This window comes from Opisthocomus hoazin, chromosome 5 (genome assembly GCF_030867145.1).
Source record: "Opisthocomus hoazin isolate bOpiHoa1 chromosome 5, bOpiHoa1.hap1, whole genome shotgun sequence".
Taxonomy (NCBI): Eukaryota; Metazoa; Chordata; class Aves; order Opisthocomiformes; family Opisthocomidae; genus Opisthocomus; species Opisthocomus hoazin.
The window spans coordinates 31,157,204-31,177,072 of record NC_134418.1 but is presented as its reverse complement, the minus strand read 5'-3'; the positions used below and the strand labels follow the sequence as shown (position 1 = coordinate 31,177,072).

Here is a 19,869-nt window from a genome sequence, read left to right as displayed (position 1 = left end):
AGCATTTTAGTTTTATTATAATGTCAGTTCTTCAGGGAACTGGCATTATAATGGTAAACATTACCTTAGTGGAAACAGACACAGAACTGACCTGTGAAACCTGACAAATGGACAAAGGAAGTGCCCAAACTAGTGTGGGCTGAGCATGAAAGTGAGCAGAAACAGCATAAACGCAGTCAAAGTCATCGCTGCGTGTTTCAGTGAACGAGGCTGTCGTTCTGCAAGCCGCTCAATGTGTGGACAATCCATATACACCTCTGGGATCACTTCTAGACAAGGCAGAGCCAGTGCCCTCTGCTCTGCAATGTCTTTGTCATTACTATCTAGGCACTCTTTTCCTTGCACAGCAGCAGCCAAATACCTGGACACACTTTATCACCTAAATCCATTTTATCTTCCCTGCACTGGCAGAGCACATAAAACTGCAGGTACCAGCAAGACCTCAAACCAACAGCCTTGCGTGGTGTTGCACACCCATCCGCTGCGAGCTATGTAGCCAACAGACCAGAAGCCTAACCCCAAGGCAGAGCTCCCGCTGATCTCACAACCTTGGATCGGTTGCAGTGGCAGCAGAGGTCAGGACTTTGCTTCCCATGGAAGATGCAGTGGTGACATGGAGATCAGCTGTTTCACAAGGAGGAGGAAACCGTGATTACACATGTTGCTTCACAGCAACTTTAATGAAACAAGTCAGAAACTATATGTAGCTTCTGGGTCCCTCTCTTGTCTGAGGACTGGAACAAATAAAAGTCACATCTCTACTTTGGCCCTTCAGCCTTTGTGAGCAGCCCCATACCAACACAGATTCACTCACCTCTGCTTGCCAAACTGTTCCTCACCTGCTGCTGGCACCATGCAGAAAAAGAATCCCCTGAACCCACAGGTGATACTACCTACTGGGGCTCTGCGTACCCTCAAGTGCCTCAGCGGGATGTTTTACGCAACAGGTATGTTGAACTTCATACCAGTAAATCAGGGAGCCTTGTGCTGATCATATCTTGCAGGTTTGTCTTGTCTTCTGGGCCAAGGTCTTGTTTGTATTGCCACTTCTCCGGCACAAAGGGCCACTTCATTTCCTTTGCCTCCTCCAGAAGGGTCCTTAAGTCCTCGGGAAGCAAAGCTGGAAAGGTCAAAGAGCAGGTAAAGATATTGCAGCAGGTTCAGCCACAACACTTACAACAGAGCACCTACCCTGCAAAAAGCATACCTCCCCTCCCCCCTCCCTCTCAGATCTTCTCCCAGTTGCTACCAGCTCTTAGCTCTTGCCACCAGCCTCATCGGGAGGGAAGGTGAGCTCACCTGTCATCCCTTACCCTTGGCTGCTCTGCCTCCAGGTAAATGGGAGCCATCAGCCATTAAAAAGGCTTTTAGCAGGAAGTCACATCTGCCAGTGGCTGGCTGGGCGTGAAGAGCTACTCCAAAAGAAACAGGAGGAAACCCGTTCTCCCGGGTGAGGAGAGGACTCCTGGCAGAGCAAATGGCGCCAACAGCACAGAAGACCTGTCCCCCTTGCTCAGGGCTTACTGGTGACAGTGGCAGAGCCAGCATGAAAAGCCACATCCAAACTGGGAGATATACCTGGACCATATGAAGCAATCAGAGAAAGATATAAAGGGATATAATGAATAACAAGCATATGCTTTTGAGAATAATTGACTGATAGTTCAGGAAAAAAAAAAAAAAATTGTTGGCCTGAGCTACTCAACCCGCTCTCAAAGCAGTAGCCGTAGACTACAGGACACATTTTCCCTCAGCACAAGAGAGCTCACTGCTATAGCGAGACAAAATGGTTTAAGCCACATGCCTGGGAACTGCCAGTGACATGGCAGTGCCCACGGATGCGTGGCAGATACCAGCTGAAGCCTTGCTATGAGATTCCCTGACGCATCTTCTTTGGAGCTGCCTTCGCCAAGTAATTCACACTAGCTGAGGAGCTGGCCTGAGCTTCTGCGTTTCTCTTGAAGTTTGCAACAGAAGTTAAAAAGAAGTTAAGAGGAGAAGGTGCCCTTGGTCCAGGCATACTCTGACCCAGGCACAGCCAGCACGGAGCTGCACGGAAACCCCAGTTCTCATGCCTTTCACCCAAGCGTTTCCAACCCTACCCAAAGCACAGCTTCCCTCCCAACTGGAAAGGCCAAGCAGAAAGGAGTCAAAAGACAGATTTTCTTTTTTCGTTTGGATGAGGGCAAAGTACTCCCAGTTCCCACAGCTGACCCCTGATCTTCCAGTGACGTGCCAGAGCTCGCAGTGCAAAAGCAGTTTGGCTGGCCCTTCGCCTCCCATATAACCATCAGCTTCGGCTGGATCTCCAACCTGACCCAACTAAGGACGCAACTGCTAGTAGGAGCACGCAGCTAGAGATCTGGGCTTGGATTTGCCCCTTCCTTTCAGCTGCAGCCCACATTTTAATTTTCCTTGAAACGGGGGTGAAGCTGCAGCTCGAGTGTGCTGTGCTAACCGCTCAGGCGTGCAGACTCTCTGGCCAATAAAAGTGGATTAACATGGATTATTGACCAGATGGGGTTAATGGTGATCATCAGCTGCAGATCTAGCCCCTTCTGGCCATTAATCCCCAGAAAAAAAACCCTGCTCAGAAACCATCATTGCTTTAACAAGGCAATGCAATAAACGTATCACTACATAATTTTTAATCAAGCCTTTACTGATGACTGTAGAAAACGCGCTACATAAAAAGTCCATTTCACGCTCATATTACAGTGCCATCACCAGCATGTTATTCCTAGGAAAAAGTAGAAAGTCAGATATTTAGGGTCCTTTTTCCAAAAAGTCACCTTTAAAATGATACCACTTTTTCCAACTCATGTTTTCTCACTTGTTGCTGCAGCTCTGGACACGCTTCCCATTATGCACCCCAGCTTCACACGCAGCCACGTTTCCTGTCCTGAAGTGGCGTCTGGAAGGCTCAGCCCCCCACGCCACAGCAAAGTGGCCAAGCGGCAGAGCTGGGGGAGAGAGGAGGTTGCGCTCCCACCCTCGCATCAACCGCTGCAAAATCAGTGCAGGAGCAGGGATACTCATCTCATCACAAGCAATACAAAACGAGGGACAGAGGGTTTTAATCCCCTGTGTAGCAGAGCGAAGACCAAGCTTCCCAAAATCTTTTCCAAAGGAAGATGCAGGGGGCCTGAAGGCAGTCACAGCAAGCACGTTTCCCCATATGATCCCACAGGACTGATACTTCGGGACAGCAGACAGCCTTTCTGTCTCCTTCTCTACCTTCTTCTTCTGTCTTTTGCACACAAAGTCACGCTTACTTAAATAACACTAAAACAGGAAAAAATAATAGTGTCTGCAACTATGAAAACAATCAGTGGGATAACGCGGACGTTGGTATCCTCTCTAAAGCATAAAAGTATCACTACTCTCCTCTTGTTCCTGTTCTCTATATCATCCTTCATTAAACGTCAATCCATCTCCTCTCAATGCACTAAAGAACAAAGAACACGGCCAAATTCTTTAAAATTGAACTTTGATTTTTGAAGAGGCATCCTCAGCAGTCACTACTGCCGAGCTAGTTAGGAAAGGAAACCAGGGTTACATTTTCAGCATGATCTGGCAATCTAGGAGCCTTCAGTCATCTGTGGGGTTGGACATTCATGTACGCCTAGCAGGATACCGCTTCGAGCCTTGCTGTGACATCTATTTGTCACCACATGGAAATAACCACAATGAGCGTGTTAATGACAACAAAATTATGTTGTGCCACAAGAACGTCCACTAGAACCACACCAACCAGTTGGGGAGCTCATGTGAACAGTCCTGCAGCTTTCAGCTAAAGTCCAACTCCCAGGACAAGAGTTTACTCTTGTAGCAGATAGCTGCTCTCACCACAGGCTACATCAATCCACTAATTAATCAAGCACAGAAGTTGATTGGAATGATTTCTAGCCTAAAAAGAAATAAAAAAGCAAGCCAGACCCATCTAAGACCCATTCTGCCCCTTCAACTAAAGCGAGGTAAGGATGCGGTCCTCCTCTCCCTTCTCCCCTCCATTTATATGTGTTTGGCCTTCAGTGCCTCCTGTGCCTGGTCTGAGAAAGCCGGGGCGAACAAAGGCAGCCCCGGGAGAAGAAGGGGGCAAAGAAACCCCCTCAGCCTCCGCACTGGGAGGGTCCCCCCGAAGACGCGAGCCACCGACCTGCGAGGCCCTGCCTTCCCGGGGCAGAGAGCCCCAGCAGTTATTAATGTCGCTGTCACCGCCTCGCTGCTGGGTATTCTTCTTTCAGCCGATGGGAACACAGTCCTCAGAAAAGCCTGAGCATCACTTCAAGCTCTGATCGCCCATTTCCTGAAGCAGTTTACCTGAAGGACCGTGTCTAATCAAGTGATTATAAGGGCACTGATTTACCTTATCTGGAACTAAACTGATTATTTCTCATACTTTGTGGTATTTAATAGGAGAAAAGGAGGGAGGAGGATGAGGGGAAAAAGGCGCTACCTGATTAGGAGTTCAAGAGCCTATTCTAATCATAAAACTTTAAAGAATTTGTGATGAGGAAACAAAGTACCCTTTGTCAACAACAAAAAAAAAGAAGAGAAAAATCTTCCAGTATCCATAACAGAAACCTGTATGCCACCCTCCAATGCAAACAGACTTAGGTGCTTCAGAAAACGGCAGCTGACCTCCCAGCAAGAACAAGGATGGTCAGAAAAACATATTCTCAACGGCTCCACGCTCCGAGACGAACAAAGGATTTTAAAGATCAAATTAACGTTACGGGCGAGTCATTCATGCAAAGCAAAACTAAACATTATTAACACTAAACTGGAAAACGGACAGCACTGCAGATGGGTCATGCAACAGAAAACCTGCACACAAATAGATTTTCTTGTGTTTTTTTGCTAATGCCTTTGTTTTTTGCCCCAGAAATTTCACCTTCATCCTTTACTATATTCTTCTGTACTTGCTGAAGTTATTTTTCTGTGTGGCAGAAAGGAGTAGGTAACCTCCCTACCCTGTACCGAAAACGTGTAATTCAAACAAGTTCAGCAATTCAAATGTGGCTTTTATTTCATGAATAAAAAAGCTGTGTCAATGAAGTTATATAGCCTTCTGAAAGTCTGAACCTAGAGAAAACTGAACCGAGTGTATTACTTCATTTCACGATTGACATGAACTGGATTTCAACAGGAATTAAGAAATAATGATTTTTTTTAAAACCACTCTCAAAGCACCATGGCAATACCAAAATAAATGCTGGTTTCCAGCAGATAATGCCAGCATTAAAACAAACGAAGAACCCTTCTATTACAGATCTCGCTAAATACTGCTTCCTTTCCCATTTATTTATTCCAGCCATTAGCCAGCACGGATTTTTCTTTCAAGAGGGATATTGCAAGTTCTTTTTCTTTGGACAACACTTATAGAGGTCACACACATTTTACAAGATAAAGATTCAGGCAATGAGCTCTTTAATATATTAGCAGAAGCTGACAAACAGAAAAGGCCCTCCCCCAGTTCCTATGAAAGGAAAGGAAATATGTGCCCTTATTCAGAAGTTGCATCCTTTTTATTCTTTCTTTTTTTTTTAATAACTGAAATTTATGTGCATCAGCAAACTTTTGGGCATTGTTCTTCCCAAACTAAACTGCTCCTTACAGCCTCATGTTTACTGAAGCCTAAAATTAGAACTGACAGCAATTCACTGCAACAAAGTGGACTTCTTTCCCTGCCTGTCTGTAGCCCACATCCCATTCATGGCCTTGAAATCCAGGCATCTCTTGACGCTCATCTGCCAGGAGAAGAAAAATAGGGCAGGGCTGAGGACTGGTGGCTCCTGCCGTGGTCCTGCTGCCTCTTTTGGGGACCTCACCTTGGCACCGCTGGTATTCTCGCTCGTCTTCCTCGCCCGTGTCAGCCTTTGATGACAGGAGCGCATCCAGAGCTCGCTTGCAGTCCTGCAGCAGCGTGGCCACAGCATTTTGATTATTCATGAAGGCTGATCCCACTTGGCAGTGAATTGGGTGTCCCCGGGTGCACGGTGATCAATTACTTAAGCGAAGACACGGATTCGAAATGAAAAGGATCCCTTCAAGGCTGAGGTACCTGGCGAACAATGGAGGGGGAAAATGATTAACTAAAGTATCATCAATTATCTGAAAGGCTCAAGCAGGGAGAAATAATAGGGGAAATACATGAAAATACATGACAGCCTCGGAGGACTTTATTAGAGGAGTATGTGAAATTATTGCAGGGTCTTGGTGACAAACTGTGCGAGGCGAACATCTCCAAGGTGCCAGGGAGAAAGGACGGGCTCTTCAATGGAGCTGTGAAACCCCAAGCAGGGAAGTGACTAGCTAGGCTGTGCCGAAGCCCTTTGCACCTGGGAGGCTCAGGCTGTTGCACACTGTTGGCCGGGATTGAATGGCAGAGCCGTGCGTGCTCTGAACTCGGGGAGGATGCTGCATGCGTTCACCAGACCACAGGGGCCATCTCTTTTACCCCAGGGCACGGGAGCACCTCGCTCTCTCACCTCCCCTCATGCTAGTCCTGATCATGCCACATAACACTGTGTCCTACCACGGTTTGGTTGAGGTAGGGGAGCAAAAACGGTCTTTGAAGGAGCCCACCGGAATGAAAAGTCTTTTTGCTGATACTGCAGCGTGCCGCAGGAGCTCACCCAGCACAAAGCCACAGAATGAGCACTGGAGTTGATCACAGCTTCACTAGCTCTGTGACAGACAAAAAGGACTGGGGCTTTAGACCATCTTATCAAACACACAAAGCTTGTTTTCGTCACAGCCTGGTCTCCCGCAATCAGACGAGCTCTCAGGAGCCTTTCCAAACCTGCTAACTGCTCCTTCCCTCCTCCCACACCCATGCAGTCCCCTTGCCTCCCCAGGCTGCCCGCCCTGAGGAAGTGCTCCTGGCACCAGGGCTTCCAAGCACCCTTCGGGGCAGGGGCACCCACCAGCACCCACGGCCCAGGGCTGAGGAGGTCAGCCGGTAGCAGCCAGGCGCAGGCTCTGGATACCCTGTAGAGCAACTCACATGTGATGTGCAGGGTACCAACGCCAAATCCTTTCCAGTTACTACGATAATTCTGGGGGAAGTCCCTAGTAGCAGAGGTCTGCCAGGGTCTGCTTGGACCGCTTCTATCTGAGGCCAGCTGGCCGAAGGTTCACCCGGCTGTCTGGTCTGCCGTAACTTTTCCACTGCAAGTCCTTCAGGTGCTTAGGACATTGCCAATGGCAATGCAGAAAAAACCCCACAATTTATGTCCCATGTATCTGGCTCAGCATCTGCGAAAACAGCTGAGCAGCTTTCAAAAATGAAGCATGAAGGAAATACTTTGGGTTTTTTTCCCATCAGTTTGGTGATGGTCTCACTTAGAAAACAACTCCCACAGTTTGAAGCAATGTAGTCAGAAACAGCCTCTGCGAAAACATTTCTCAAATTGAGGAAGCAGTAAGGCTATGGAGGAGGAAGGGGAGTGCAAAGAAACGCATATACAGGCACAGTTTGTTCTGCTGACTAGAAACAACTTACATTTTAGCAGCTAAATTTCCAGACAGGTTTTTTTGCTTTCTGTGCAGTTCTGGGATCGCTGGATCCCGGAGCTGGTGGCAGATAGCCTGTGTTTTCAACGACACCAAGTAGGAGCAAGCTGCCAGATTGAAAAGCAGAGGGCAAAAGAGATGCACTCATGCGAAAGCAGAGAGGATCAGAGAGCCTGCCGTGGAAGGGCAGGTGGAGCAGGGTAAAAGACAGGATTCATCAGCAAAGAGCCTGGAGGCAGGAGCTAGTCAGTGGGGCTGTGACTGACTCTGCAGACAAATGTCAAAGAAAGAAGAAATTGAAAAAGTAGCCATAAAAGGGAGACTGAGGGCAGGAGCACAGGCATGTAAGAGCGGCTGGAAAGCAGGGTAGACAAGCAAAAGGTAAGCTAGGTGCAGAGCCACGGGAAAAAACTTAGGCAAGACTAACACTGTTAAACACTCAACCTTTCCTAGCATCTAAGGATCAGCTTTGTGATTGCAGTGGTGTTTTGCTAGTGTCAATTCTTTCTGTGCAGCCCACACCGTGGAGCACCTCTGCAGGGCTGCCTTCTACTCCAGCTTCGCTCCGAAGCACAGCACGAGAAGGTCCTGGCACAATGTTCAACCAGATGAAAAAGCAGACTGTAGTCTTCACATTCTGCAGGGTACAAACCATCCTCTAGTAAGAATCAGAATCACAGAATAGAATCATAGAATATCTAGAGCTGGCAGGGACCTCTAAGGATCATGGAGTTCAACTCCCTATGTAGGGAGCCTCAAGAGTACAGCGTCGGACTGAGATACAGAGGAGCTAGCTTCAGTTCTTGGGTCTGCTGTTGATGTCCTGGTGATGTCAAGTCACATAGGCTGCGCCTCGTTTCTCCTTGTCACACACACGAGAGAGGAACAGAGATGCCATCTGAGATCAGGCCTCTCAATGGACAGCTAGAAACCTCGGGTGCTGTGAAGTCAAGTTCATTAGGGTCTGTGAGATGTCTACCGTACGAACGAATAAAAAGCCCGTGTAGTGAAAAAGTGCTCTGAGGAACAGCACAGGTTTCACTGCTGTGGCTGCAACTCCCAGCCAACCAACTCTGCGCTCAGAAAGCTGTTAAAACATTAACCCACCAGGAAAAACAATCAAATAAAATACACAATAGAGGTCAGAGTTCTTATAATGAGAGCAGGTTAAAGTCTGCACTCAGTTTCAGTTCCCATCCCTCTAACTAAACACTGTGGTGGGATTTCTGCTGTTTTACCTCCCCTTCATAGCTCTGCGCAAGTTGATATTTCTACCCTCCTTTTCTCCAGCCACTTTTGTATTATAAACGCCTACCTGGGAGAGGATTTAGAGGTGTTTTCTGAAAACAGGTGCACACGCAGGTATCAACACACTCCGAGAATACAACTCATAGGCACAACAAAGTTAAAAGAAAGCCACAAATGCAGAATTTATAGCTGCAGGCCTCTCCTAGTGCTTCTCTCCCGGTCCTGGTACAGGACGTTAAGAAACAAAGCAGAAGGAAAACCCAGAAAGGGATCTCCAAGTAAGAGCGAGCAGGGCTACCCCACACAGGGCACTGTCCCACAGGGTCTGAGCCAGGTGAGCACAGCTGGGTGCTGGTAACGGGGTGCTGGGATTACTGCCCACATGGCAAAGGGATGGACCAGGCACAGGGCCCGTTTAGGGGCTCCCGTCAGGAGCAAAAGGAGACGGCGCCAGAGACAGGGCTGGAGACACAGCTACAGCATGGTCCAAAGTCCGCCCAGGAGATGGGGCTGAACTGTCACTGACAAAGATCATTACAAAAAAAGGCCACCACTCTGACAAGATGTGCTCACAGCACAAGGGCCTAGTCCACATGCTAGTCCCCTCTCCCTAAGCACCTCCAGGTCAGCAAGGACAGACATCTGAACCTGGTGCCAACAGGTGGAAAGCAGAGTCCTCTCCTCCTACCCTGCCAGGTCTAGGAAAGCTGATCCGGCTGCTGGGTATCCATCAGGGAAAAGAAAAGCAGCCCCCTCTGCCATAATCACAGTAACACACCTACGCTAGTGTTGCTTGCTCTGTTAACTGCACCGACATTTGCTAATTGATTTATCTGATTACCCAGCCCTGTGGGAACAAGCGTGCGGCCGTCCCATGAGTACCTCCCAGGTTGGGATGAAGCATCCCTGCCATCTGGCCCTGACTCCATTCCTTTGTGTAACTGATTTCTCAAAAATCTCGTTTTATAGGGAGTCCTTTCCAGTAACCGCCGAGCACATATACACGTATCACAGATCCACTGTCAACATTAGCCCGACTGAGCAGAGGAGACTGCTTCAAGAGCATGCAGAAGCATGTTGGAGAAAGCCTATGTTCGACTACCACCTCCAACCCTGGTAAATATATGTTCATAAACACAACTTTCTATGAAGATGCACTAAAGCAAACAAGGGCTGGGATACTTCCCTTTACAAAAAATAACATGGCATTAGGAGCATCCAGGGGAGCTTATAGATGTGCTCCAACTTAACTACACTGCAGTCCAGATTCAAAAATTAGTCTTTTAAACCCAGCTCATGGAAAGGCTGGAAGGCTGCAGTGCTTTAGCCTGGAAGATCATATTAGGTCATTACTGTAAGCAGGAGGGCCCTGTGGCCTCGTGAGCCAGTCTCACAAAGAACTGATGGGGCTTAGCGGGGAAGCTTAAATTAGTGTAGAAGTACAGCACTTGGCTTCCTAGGATTGTAAAGATTTAACTCACTGGGAAACTGCCAGATCTATAAGTGATGCATGAACATCAGCAAGCAAGAAATTTTTCTTGCAAGTACATTTTTCCAAGGAACCGAATAAACAGCAAGGACACCTAGAGTAATAAATAATGATTTACAGCAGCAGCGACAACAAAGTGCTGGAACCATATAGAAAAGTGCAATAAACTGTACATTAGTACTCAGAAGGAAGATAGCCTTTTGAGACCCATCACTAGGGGCAATGACTCGCATCATAAAATCAGCTTAAAATGCACCAAAGAGCTTTAAACTATAGCAGCATCCTTTACACAGATGCCACTTTGTAAGTTGTGTTTTGTGACAGCTGTAGCATTGAATGACAGCTGGGACATGAAAATAACCAAGCACGCAGCTTACGGACCTGGGGCAAATGCAGGCCCTGAGACTAAAGCTGTACAGCAGAAGGAGAAAAACTTCTCGAGGCCTTTAGAACCCTCTCAATACTTACTAATTAGCTTTCTTTAAGCACCATTAAATCCTCACAAATAGTACTTTAAGGAGACCACAGTTTTGAAGTGATAAAAATTGTAGCTTGATAGACCGCAAAACTGTCTAGACAAAAATGCTAAGGACGCACTAACAAATGCTGTAACTACCGCTTTCAAAACACATAATAAAAACAATTTTGCATTACATTGAGGACTTCAGCGTTTTTTGGTGACAGGAAAGGTCCTTTACTCCAGCTTCGGCCACAGAGCATTTTTAAATGGTTGATGTAATTGTTAGACATTTTAAAACAGAAATGATGAAAAAAAATCTGTGCCATTTCTGGTTGGAGCCTGGATTAAAATAACTTCTTGCATCAAATATGATGAAAAAAAAATTACAAAGGTCTCGGGATAAGAAAGTATATTTCTGTGGTTGCTCTCTAATCGGAGCTGGGGTTCAGAACAAGAGGGAGGGAGGGAGGGAGGGAGGGAGGAATTGGGTGGGTTACAGTGAAATGATCTCTTTAATAAGAAATGGGCCATACTGTGACATTTCAGAGCCCTTGGGCTAGAAGACCAAAAGATCCGTCAAGAGAAAGGAATTTTAAGTTCTGCTGTGGATAGAAGTAAGCCTGGGAGTCAATCTAGCTAGTTTTAGACCGCAATTAGCTTTGGAGGCTTTAAGAAAAGGAAGATGTAATTGCCACATTCAAACTTCAAATACGGCAAGCATAACAAGCATTGGTTTCTCAGACAACATCAACTGGGAAATTTTCCACAGCGTTATGGTCCTGAAACACAAATTGGAGATCACCAGACCTTTTCTCTCTGAAAATATATTATCCTAATTTTCATCTTATTCAACCTACCCTCCAGTTCCAGGGAGACTAATGAAGAGGAAGCAAAGACCTGATGAGTTCCATGTGGAGACTACATTTATGGATTAATCCCAACAGGGAGCAAATAAACCTTATTCCCAGAGCTCTTGGTTGAGACTCGACACAATCAATCGAGGAATGGATAGTTATTTATGACTGAGGCTGTTTTGACTTTCAAATAAACATTTTAATTATTTTAAGTGCTACACTGGAACTTAGAATCTGAGCCCTGTTTTCATTTCGATGCCTTGCTCTCCTCCCTCCTAATCCCAAACCACTCTGGTCATTATGATACCGTGCAAATGATACCAATTTTCATGCCTGTAAGGTTTGAAAGTGTTTGCCAAGGTAAAATTCACCGGCTGGACAAACTAGGGAAAAGGAAAGAGGAAAAGGGAGGAGGATCCCCCCCCAGCAGAGCCAGTATAAAAGCAAGGAACATCCTCCAACTACACTAGGCCTAGAAGCAGTGGTGCCCAACTCTGAAATCCCCTTTTAATCTTGTTGGCACACCCTGATCCATCTTTGTGTGCTACTTTTCTCTGTCTGCTTTTACAAGCAATTTTAATAACCAAAGTACTTACGAGTGTTTCTTTTCTAACAGTTATTTTTCGATACAAGTATCTGCACCACTTGCACTTCTAGCTTTTTCCTCTGGTCTAATTCAACAGGCTTTCCCATGGACCTTAGCCATGCCAATGACACATGGCAGGATAGCATTTTCCGTGCGTGCTGGGGTAAGAATCCTTGCCTCCGACTCTATGAAATCCAGTTTCCTTGTTCTAATCAAGTAATTGGGTGCCCAACATGAAGACTGTAGACAGCAGCTTGTGGTGTACCGTGGCCTATCTACATGTAGCTTCACTAAGGTAAATGAAGCTATACTAATTTTTGAGGGAGCTTTTTAAGTTGGTATAGTCTCTTAACTAAATAAGAAGGAGAGAGGTCAAATCATGACACAGAGGCAGTGCTGGATCTATTTTAGCTGCACCCCCTCCCACAGCTGATCAAGTCATGGTCTCATGTTCACTCCATATTATCTATTTTGTCTCCCTTTGCTTTCTGTAGGGAGACGGAAAAATTGCAAAAGATTGCCACCAGAAGAGCAATTGAACATTGAGGCTGGTATTTTTTCCTTCAGCAGGTAACAGGGAGCACGAACAACGTACAGCACCCTCGGCTGCTCTCTCTCCTCTGGAATTGCGCACAAGCCTTCTGGAGTCCTTCCCACCACATGTGTCAAAAATAACAGGCTCAACTTTATTTTCAGATTTGGCAGCTTGAGGGAAAAAAAAAAAAAGAAGGAAAAGAAAAAAAAAAACATGCTTACAATGATTTAGCAAAAGTTTCAGTGATTTGGTTAATATCTTCCACAGAAAGCAAATTCAGTTTCCTGGCTATTACAGTGCACACTTGCTGTGTTTTCCTAGAGCATTTACCTTTCTTTTCACTATGCTGAGGCTTTGCCACATGAAAGAGAAAAGATGGTTTAAAAAAAAAATCGATTTGCTAGGGGCTTTATTTATTTATTTATTTAGTTTACTTCTCTGACTTAAAGATTAGATGTTTTCTTTTGGTAAAGCTGGACATACCAACTGGCATTGGCTGTATTAAAATAAGGAACAACCTCAATCAAAAAGCCTCTCCTAAGGCAAGCTTTCTTGTTAATATGCACCAACATGAAAGGCTTTCTTTTCATCCTATACAACTACAGTGTGTGTAAATTGCAGGGGGCTCATTGGCATAAATCTTGGCTGTGACCTCTGAGGTAAACTGGATTTACATTACTTTCTGACAAGAATTAAATGAAGGCCTTGTGGATATATGAACAGCCTTCTAGACTGCAACAGATGGGCATGAATGTGCTCCCTAGGCAAACTATCAGTGACATCTGTGTCCTCCAAATTCTGGTGGTCTCAGCCAATTAGCAGGCAAAAGGAAAAAAAAAAAAAAAAGCCAGCCTCTGCACGGCCACCCCAGCCAGAGCTGAAGCAGAAGTGCTTCTGTTTAGAAATGGGATCAAGAACAGCCTCCAGCAGCAAGGAGGTGGTTAGCCAGCTGGGTATAATATGGAGGTAACTTTACAGAAAAAGCTGAAGTAATTAGGTAGAACAGATATTAATATTAATACAGAACAAATCCCAGCCTCATCTAAGCCTGCGTAAGGCTAGTGTAATGGGCTACCGTGATGGATTTACAGCGCGATAGCAAAGAACAGAGTATTGTCCGTCCTAAAAAGCAGGGGAGCGGTCAAAGTGAAGCCTGGTGCCTGACACGGCTAAGGCGGGCGTTCTGAAAGCCCTGGTCTTGATCCATACTCAAACCTCCACCACATCATGCTCTCCCCGCAGCAGTGCGAACCAAGTGCCCGAAGAAAAACCCTGCCCATGCAGACCTGCGCTTAGGAGTCACAGAATATCTCAGCTTGGAAGGGACTCATAAGGATCATCAAGGCTGACTCCAAGCGTGCCTCCTTGGGTGGACGGGGTTGGGTAAGCAACATACTCAACGGCCACGGCACCTGCCTGCTCCAAAGCTGAGCTTAGAGCTTTGTGGAAGAGCATTTAAGTCACAAACAGACCAGGGAAAGAGCTCTTCTGGTGTTGTTTGTTAGAATGAGGTTTGGGATTTCTTAGTGTAGCACAGACACAAAACAGAGCTTCAGTAAAGTTACTCCTATTATAAAAAAAAGGAGCTCCATAGCTTGACTTCAAAGCTACCCTTGATCAGAGAAGGTCATTTGCCAGCACTTTTGGAGGAGCAGTCAGGGTGCAGGGTCTCAGGAGGGTGGCACGTGGGGGGGACAATCACCCACAGAAAGCTGTACAAGCCAAAACCAGACGAAAACTGCCCACCATTCAGAGCTGGCAGAAGCGGGTACCGGGGAGTCAAAACTGATCACCGAACTACACAAACTCTGGTTCGCCAAATGCTCGCTGCCAGAGATCCATGTCTGTAGGCCATTCAGTTACACCAGAGGAGTGACCCAGACAAATACAAAATGTGCAGTAAGCCATTCCCTATGAAACATCTTCTCTGTCTCCTGGTTTTTAATCGAACTCTACACCCAGCCACACATCCCTGCCATGGCAGGACCTCTGGCTAAAGCCAGATCTGTGACGGAGCCAATGCAGGGTGCCGAACAAAAGCACCTGTTGTTTTGCCCTGGTCGTGACTTTTCAGAGAGGCCATGTGGGTGTTTTCCCCTCACCATTGCTATCTCATGTACTACCAGGGGATGCAAGAAAGGGAATCGTTGAGGAGCAGATCAATAAATTAAAAAGTTCTAAAAAAAGAAAAAAAAAAGACATAATGAATTTGGTACAGCACATATTTTTAGATCAAAGTTGCCTTTGAAGTGACAAACCCTTAATCCATAAACTACTGAAGCACTTCCTTTCTCTCCCAAACTACTTGTTGTCAAATAAAATGGAAGTTAAGGAAATTATCTTTATCTGAAAATGGCCAAAAGAAGCCATCACCTAATGACAGCCTTGTCAAAATGACAATTGGGGAAATTGTTAGGAAGGGGAGGCCTGACAACTGGAGGAATAAGCTCGCTGTTTGCTCTAATCTGGTCAGGCAGGCCCCACACAATTCCAGTCAGCTTGTGTGTGAAACAGCTAAGTCTTTGTCAATGTGAGCAGGGGCTGGAAAGACTTCTCTTTCATGAATATGTATCACCACCCTCCACGTCTACAGAAAAAAACCCTTCCAAATGGCAAAATAAAAAAACAAAACAGAACCCTGTCCACTACCACGAAAAATAAATCCCAGAACAACAAAATCCTAAGATATGTGTCTGTGCGGAGAGAAAAAACTACTAAGTAATGAAAATGCACTTTTTGGAAATGGAGCCAGAAGGATCTTCTTCCCAAAGGCTTTCTTTGGACTTTTATTCCCCAGCAGACTGGGATGAAGCACTTCAAGTCACCACTTGTAAGCACACAAAAGCAAAATGGCCCATCGGGGTATATAATGTCTATCACTGTGTTTTATATCTAGCATTTGTCTGGATGTGCTGCGTAGGCAACAAACCCCAGGCCACGAATACGCACTGCTGGGCTGGTAAGACGGAGCCTCTCACTAATGCCCGCTTACTTGTGCAAGGAGGAAAGCACCCACAGCACCCCTAAACGCTTCCGTGGTCAAAGGTTTCAAGTCCAGCCACTGAGTCAGCTTCGTACCAGGGTAACAAATTTGCTGTGAAGCTTACAAACGCATGACATTAAGAATAAAGATGCTTCTAGATTTAATAAACTACTTACAGCACATTAATACAGTAAGAATGTGTTTCTTTACATGCAACAACACAAGCGAGGCTTTCAGAAGTGGCCAGTGATTTCACAGTACTCCCACTAAAACAATTTTCTGAGACATGTTCATGTCCTTCTGCAAATAAAATCCTTGACAACTTCTCAAGTAAGACAGTTTGAATCGCGGGTCGCCTTGAAGTTTGGGGGCTTTTTTTACATATATACGATATTAAACTTCAAGCATTCAAAAGACCGGCATAAAACTGAAATGGGAGAGCCAAATCAAGCCTACTGGACTGCCAACTGAGGCTGATGTACAGACAGAAACCTCCTCAAAAAGATGAAATGGTTCAGAAACACATGTCAGAAATACTGTGTCCCTGCAGGACTGACGCTGAAACTCTCGTGAGCCCAAACATGGTGTTTAAAGGAACAGAAGGGTGGGAGGGGAGAGAATGCAGGATCAGACCAAGCCTGTGCCTGTTGCAGAAAACCCAAATGAAGATATTTTAAGATGTAGTGGATTTTGTCTCTGCTGGAGAGCTATGACATCATTAAAGCATTCAAAACTGTTTTAAAAGTTACCTTCAAATTTTTGTTGTTACCTTTTTAACTTTGCTTGTAAAACTTCAGACTAGATCTTAATTTACCATAGAGAGCTCGTGGTGATATTATAAACTTCAGCTTTTTCGAAGTAACAAACAGAATATGAAAGTTTGACTTCCAGCAGAGATATCAAGACACAATGCTTAATTTTGAGGTTTACAATATTATGCAATGTTTGCTGTAGACATTTCCATTTCATTAGCATATTCTACTTTACATGAAATCCAGCAATGAATGCTGTCCCTGATCTAGGGCTAATCCTCTTTAAAGAGCTACAGGCTATATTACATGTGGCCACAGCCACGGTTATGCCATGGCCGAATCACTTTGAAGCCTATTGAACAGTGTTCCCTTGTGAGACTATACACAGAGCCATAAACCAAGGCTCCCTGTGCTGTGAAATCCTGCTGCTTTCATCACCAAGAGTTTCTGTAAGGAACAGACCCACTCTAGTCCCAAGCAAGGGGCTGCACAAGAGGGAAGAGATACACTGCTGCCTTCAGCACCTCTCAACGCCAGTTTATAACTGGAGCCTGTATGCCTGCAGTAATAAAAATGCCTTGTTTCTAAACATCATCAGACAGCAACTGCTCCAAGGGAGGGTTACCAGAACAATAAAAGGTAAAGATGAACCAGACACCTGCTTCCTTGGGCAAATCCTCTCTCCCAGTCCAGCAAGGCTTCTGAAACACAGCAGGTTACAATGGTCCAATCTGAAAGGGCGACAGCCAATATAACCTGGAGTGAGACAGAAGATACCAAAGTGAGAATATTTATTTAAATATGGCTCCCTCCGGTCTTCTTTCTGCCTCTATCCCCCCTTAGATCCCTTTCTGTGGAAAGGCTCACGTTTATTTCAGCATGTTTCACATTTACTTCAGGTTTATTTTTTGGCCATTTAGTTTTAGGATGCCAGCCAGAAAGCAAGAGCAATACCAAACTGATTCACTGGTAACTACAACTAAAGCCTACATCTGAGGAAAATGGCTAGTGTTGTATTGTGCCAGTAAGCCTCACAATGTAAAGACATCGCAGGTAGAGTAGTTCAGGACACAATCACATATATCTTTAAAGGGAAAAAAAAAGGATCATGTACCTCCAAGGCAGGCTGCATCTCTCACAGCTGGGTGCCTTTAAACATTATAAAATGAGATAATGGAAGAGTTTTTATTGCCACGCAGCACAGAACGTGGAATCTTGAACACCTTAACATCTACACAAATTCAAAGGGGGGGGGGGGGGGGTAAAAAAAAGAAACACTATATTTGCTGGTCCTGCTACACATCAGCAAAAGACGATTTATTTTAGTGCTTATATTTAACTCTTCAAAATAGCTTTCTTTGTTCAGTCACTGCTTTTCAAGGGAGCTGGAAAGGTTGGTTCTGTTCAGTCTGCATTGTATACATGAAATTATCTCGATCTAAAGGGTGTCAAGCCAGACAGAGTGAGCAGATTCAGTCTCTAGGGTAAAATCTTGGTCCCAGTGAAGGCAATGTTTAAGCTCCCTCCTATCAAAATAGTATCATCCAAAATGCTGATAACCTAACACATTTAGAATTGCTACTATATACCTAGGGGACAAGACCACATCATCCCTCATGTGGTGAATGTAAAGAAGTACAGAGCTGGTGTTTTGGAGGCTATTTCAACGTGCGCTGAAATCGTGAAGCTTCTGCTTTCAGCCAAACCTATTCACTGGAGTCTAGATCATTTGTCACAGTTTTTACACTCCAATGGATCTGCTTTAGAGCAAGAGGAAACAGACTTTTTAATGCAGAAAATAGATTTTCTCATTGTTAGAACCTTATCAATTCCCAATGCAGTATTTAAAATACTCGCCACTAGCTGAACTACGTATTGTGATGCCTTTGATTACTGCTGGTATCAGGCCACTTTGAGAAAGTGCAGCTTCCTCGGTTTAGTTCTCTAGAAGAGGAAACAGCAAAGAGCAGAGAAGATCAAACTGAAATGCAAGGTTTATGACCTAGGGAGAACATACTTATCTCCGCTGTAATCTTTGTAGGAAACGTGGACTGTTTTTCTAGCTCTTGCAAAGAATGCTGTTGGCCTCTTAACAGTCACAGTTGATTGGCGAGATAATACAGGTTGATAAACCCTCACTTAATGGTTGTAATACACCAGTCCAAGCCTTCTCCTGTTCAGATCTTCAAGGTGAGATTTGATGTGAAAGATGGAGCTTCCATCTGCTGGCATATCCTCTGTCGCACAGAACTCAAGTCAAGGTGTCACGCTGCGTGTTGGGCTACCCACAGCAACACAGATTTCTTTGAAGCAAGCCTCGACAAGGCCCAGTCTCATATGGCTTGTGAATCTGACAAGGCCAAAAACTAAGATATCATGAAGACATCATAGGTCATATGTAGGAAGTTTACAGGGTATCTGTAGGGGGAAAAAAAAAATCACACATGAATTGCATACTTCTTGGAAGAAATTACAAAAGGAAAACCCTTATCTGTATGCCAGATATTTTCTCTATTTAGTTTGAGAGAAGTTCCACGAAACAACAAATGGCTGATGTCTATGCCAGCTAGAACTGTAGTGATGTACAACTACGGGAGCAAAAGTTCAACTGACAAATCACCTCCACATACAAAGACTGGAGATGACCACTAAATAACTGAAAGCTGGATGCACAGTTATTGGTAAACAAAGAGAACTCCAGCAGGGCTCACCAACAAAAACCCTACAGCTTTCTAACGATTACTAGAAGACACAGGGGAATCCTGCGAGCACAGTACCAGTCGGCAGCTGCGCACAAACTACTCATCCCCAATGTGTTTCTAAGTTGCACAAATTATTTTCTTCCTTTTCAGCTCCACTGAAATTCATTAAGACACTCTTCTCTGAGAAATGCGATGCTTTAACATGTTTAAGACTCCAGGCTTTGTTCCAACTTTAAAAAAAAAAAAGACAGGGAAGAGCTGACAATTTCTCTTCTGTATCAGGGCTTAAAGATGATCTTTTTTAAATTTTGAGCAAGAAGCAAGCACCTGCTCTATGGCACTGAAACTCCCTTACTCTTCTTTTTCTACTTCTTGTCCCATGAAAGCTGGAATTATAGGAGCTTCTCTCCCTCCAAGCTGCATGAACCTTCCTCCAAAGACACAGCTGTCAATAAGCAGGGGGTCCAAGTCACAAGGAACACCTCCACCTCTTTCCACAGTGTTCCTCCTGTGCTTTCTTTTTCTAGCCCTGGATCTCTACCAGTTATTTACAGAGAGGGCAGCATCCTTTCAACAGAATAAGGTGGGAAGTGCTGAGGACCCACTAGCAGGTCTTGCTGCATGATGCCAACAGATAGATCAGTCTGTGCCACCTCCCAGTCTCTTCATGGTGTTTATTTCCTTGCTGCCCCATGGCTGCGTGGTTTCACTTATCCTGTAAGTCACTCCACGGGTGTCT

At 45.2% G+C, this 19,869-nt stretch overlaps 1 protein-coding gene across 7 annotated transcripts in view; it reads right to left on the bottom strand.

The window, feature by feature from the left end:
• ALPK1 (alpha kinase 1) overlaps positions 1–19,869 on the bottom strand; it is a 52,216-nt gene that overhangs the window by 27,582 nt on the left and 4,765 nt on the right. For 3 of the 7 annotated variants that reach the window (XM_075420861.1, XM_075420867.1, XM_075420863.1), the window contains exons 2-5: positions 18,446–18,846; positions 17,087–17,184; positions 5,835–6,067; positions 966–1,120 (exon numbers count right to left, since the gene is read on the bottom strand). In XM_075420861.1, coding sequence (XP_075276976.1) covers positions 966–1,120; positions 5,835–5,955 — 276 coding nt within the window. In that variant the 5' untranslated portion in view covers positions 5,956–6,067; positions 17,087–17,184; positions 18,446–18,846. Of the gene's footprint in view, positions 1–965; positions 1,121–5,834; positions 6,068–7,965; positions 7,993–8,836; positions 8,865–17,086; positions 17,185–18,445; positions 18,847–19,869 lie in introns of those variants that run through there. The other 4 variants (XM_075420864.1, XM_075420865.1, XM_075420866.1 and 1 more) reach the window with 4 other exon arrangements.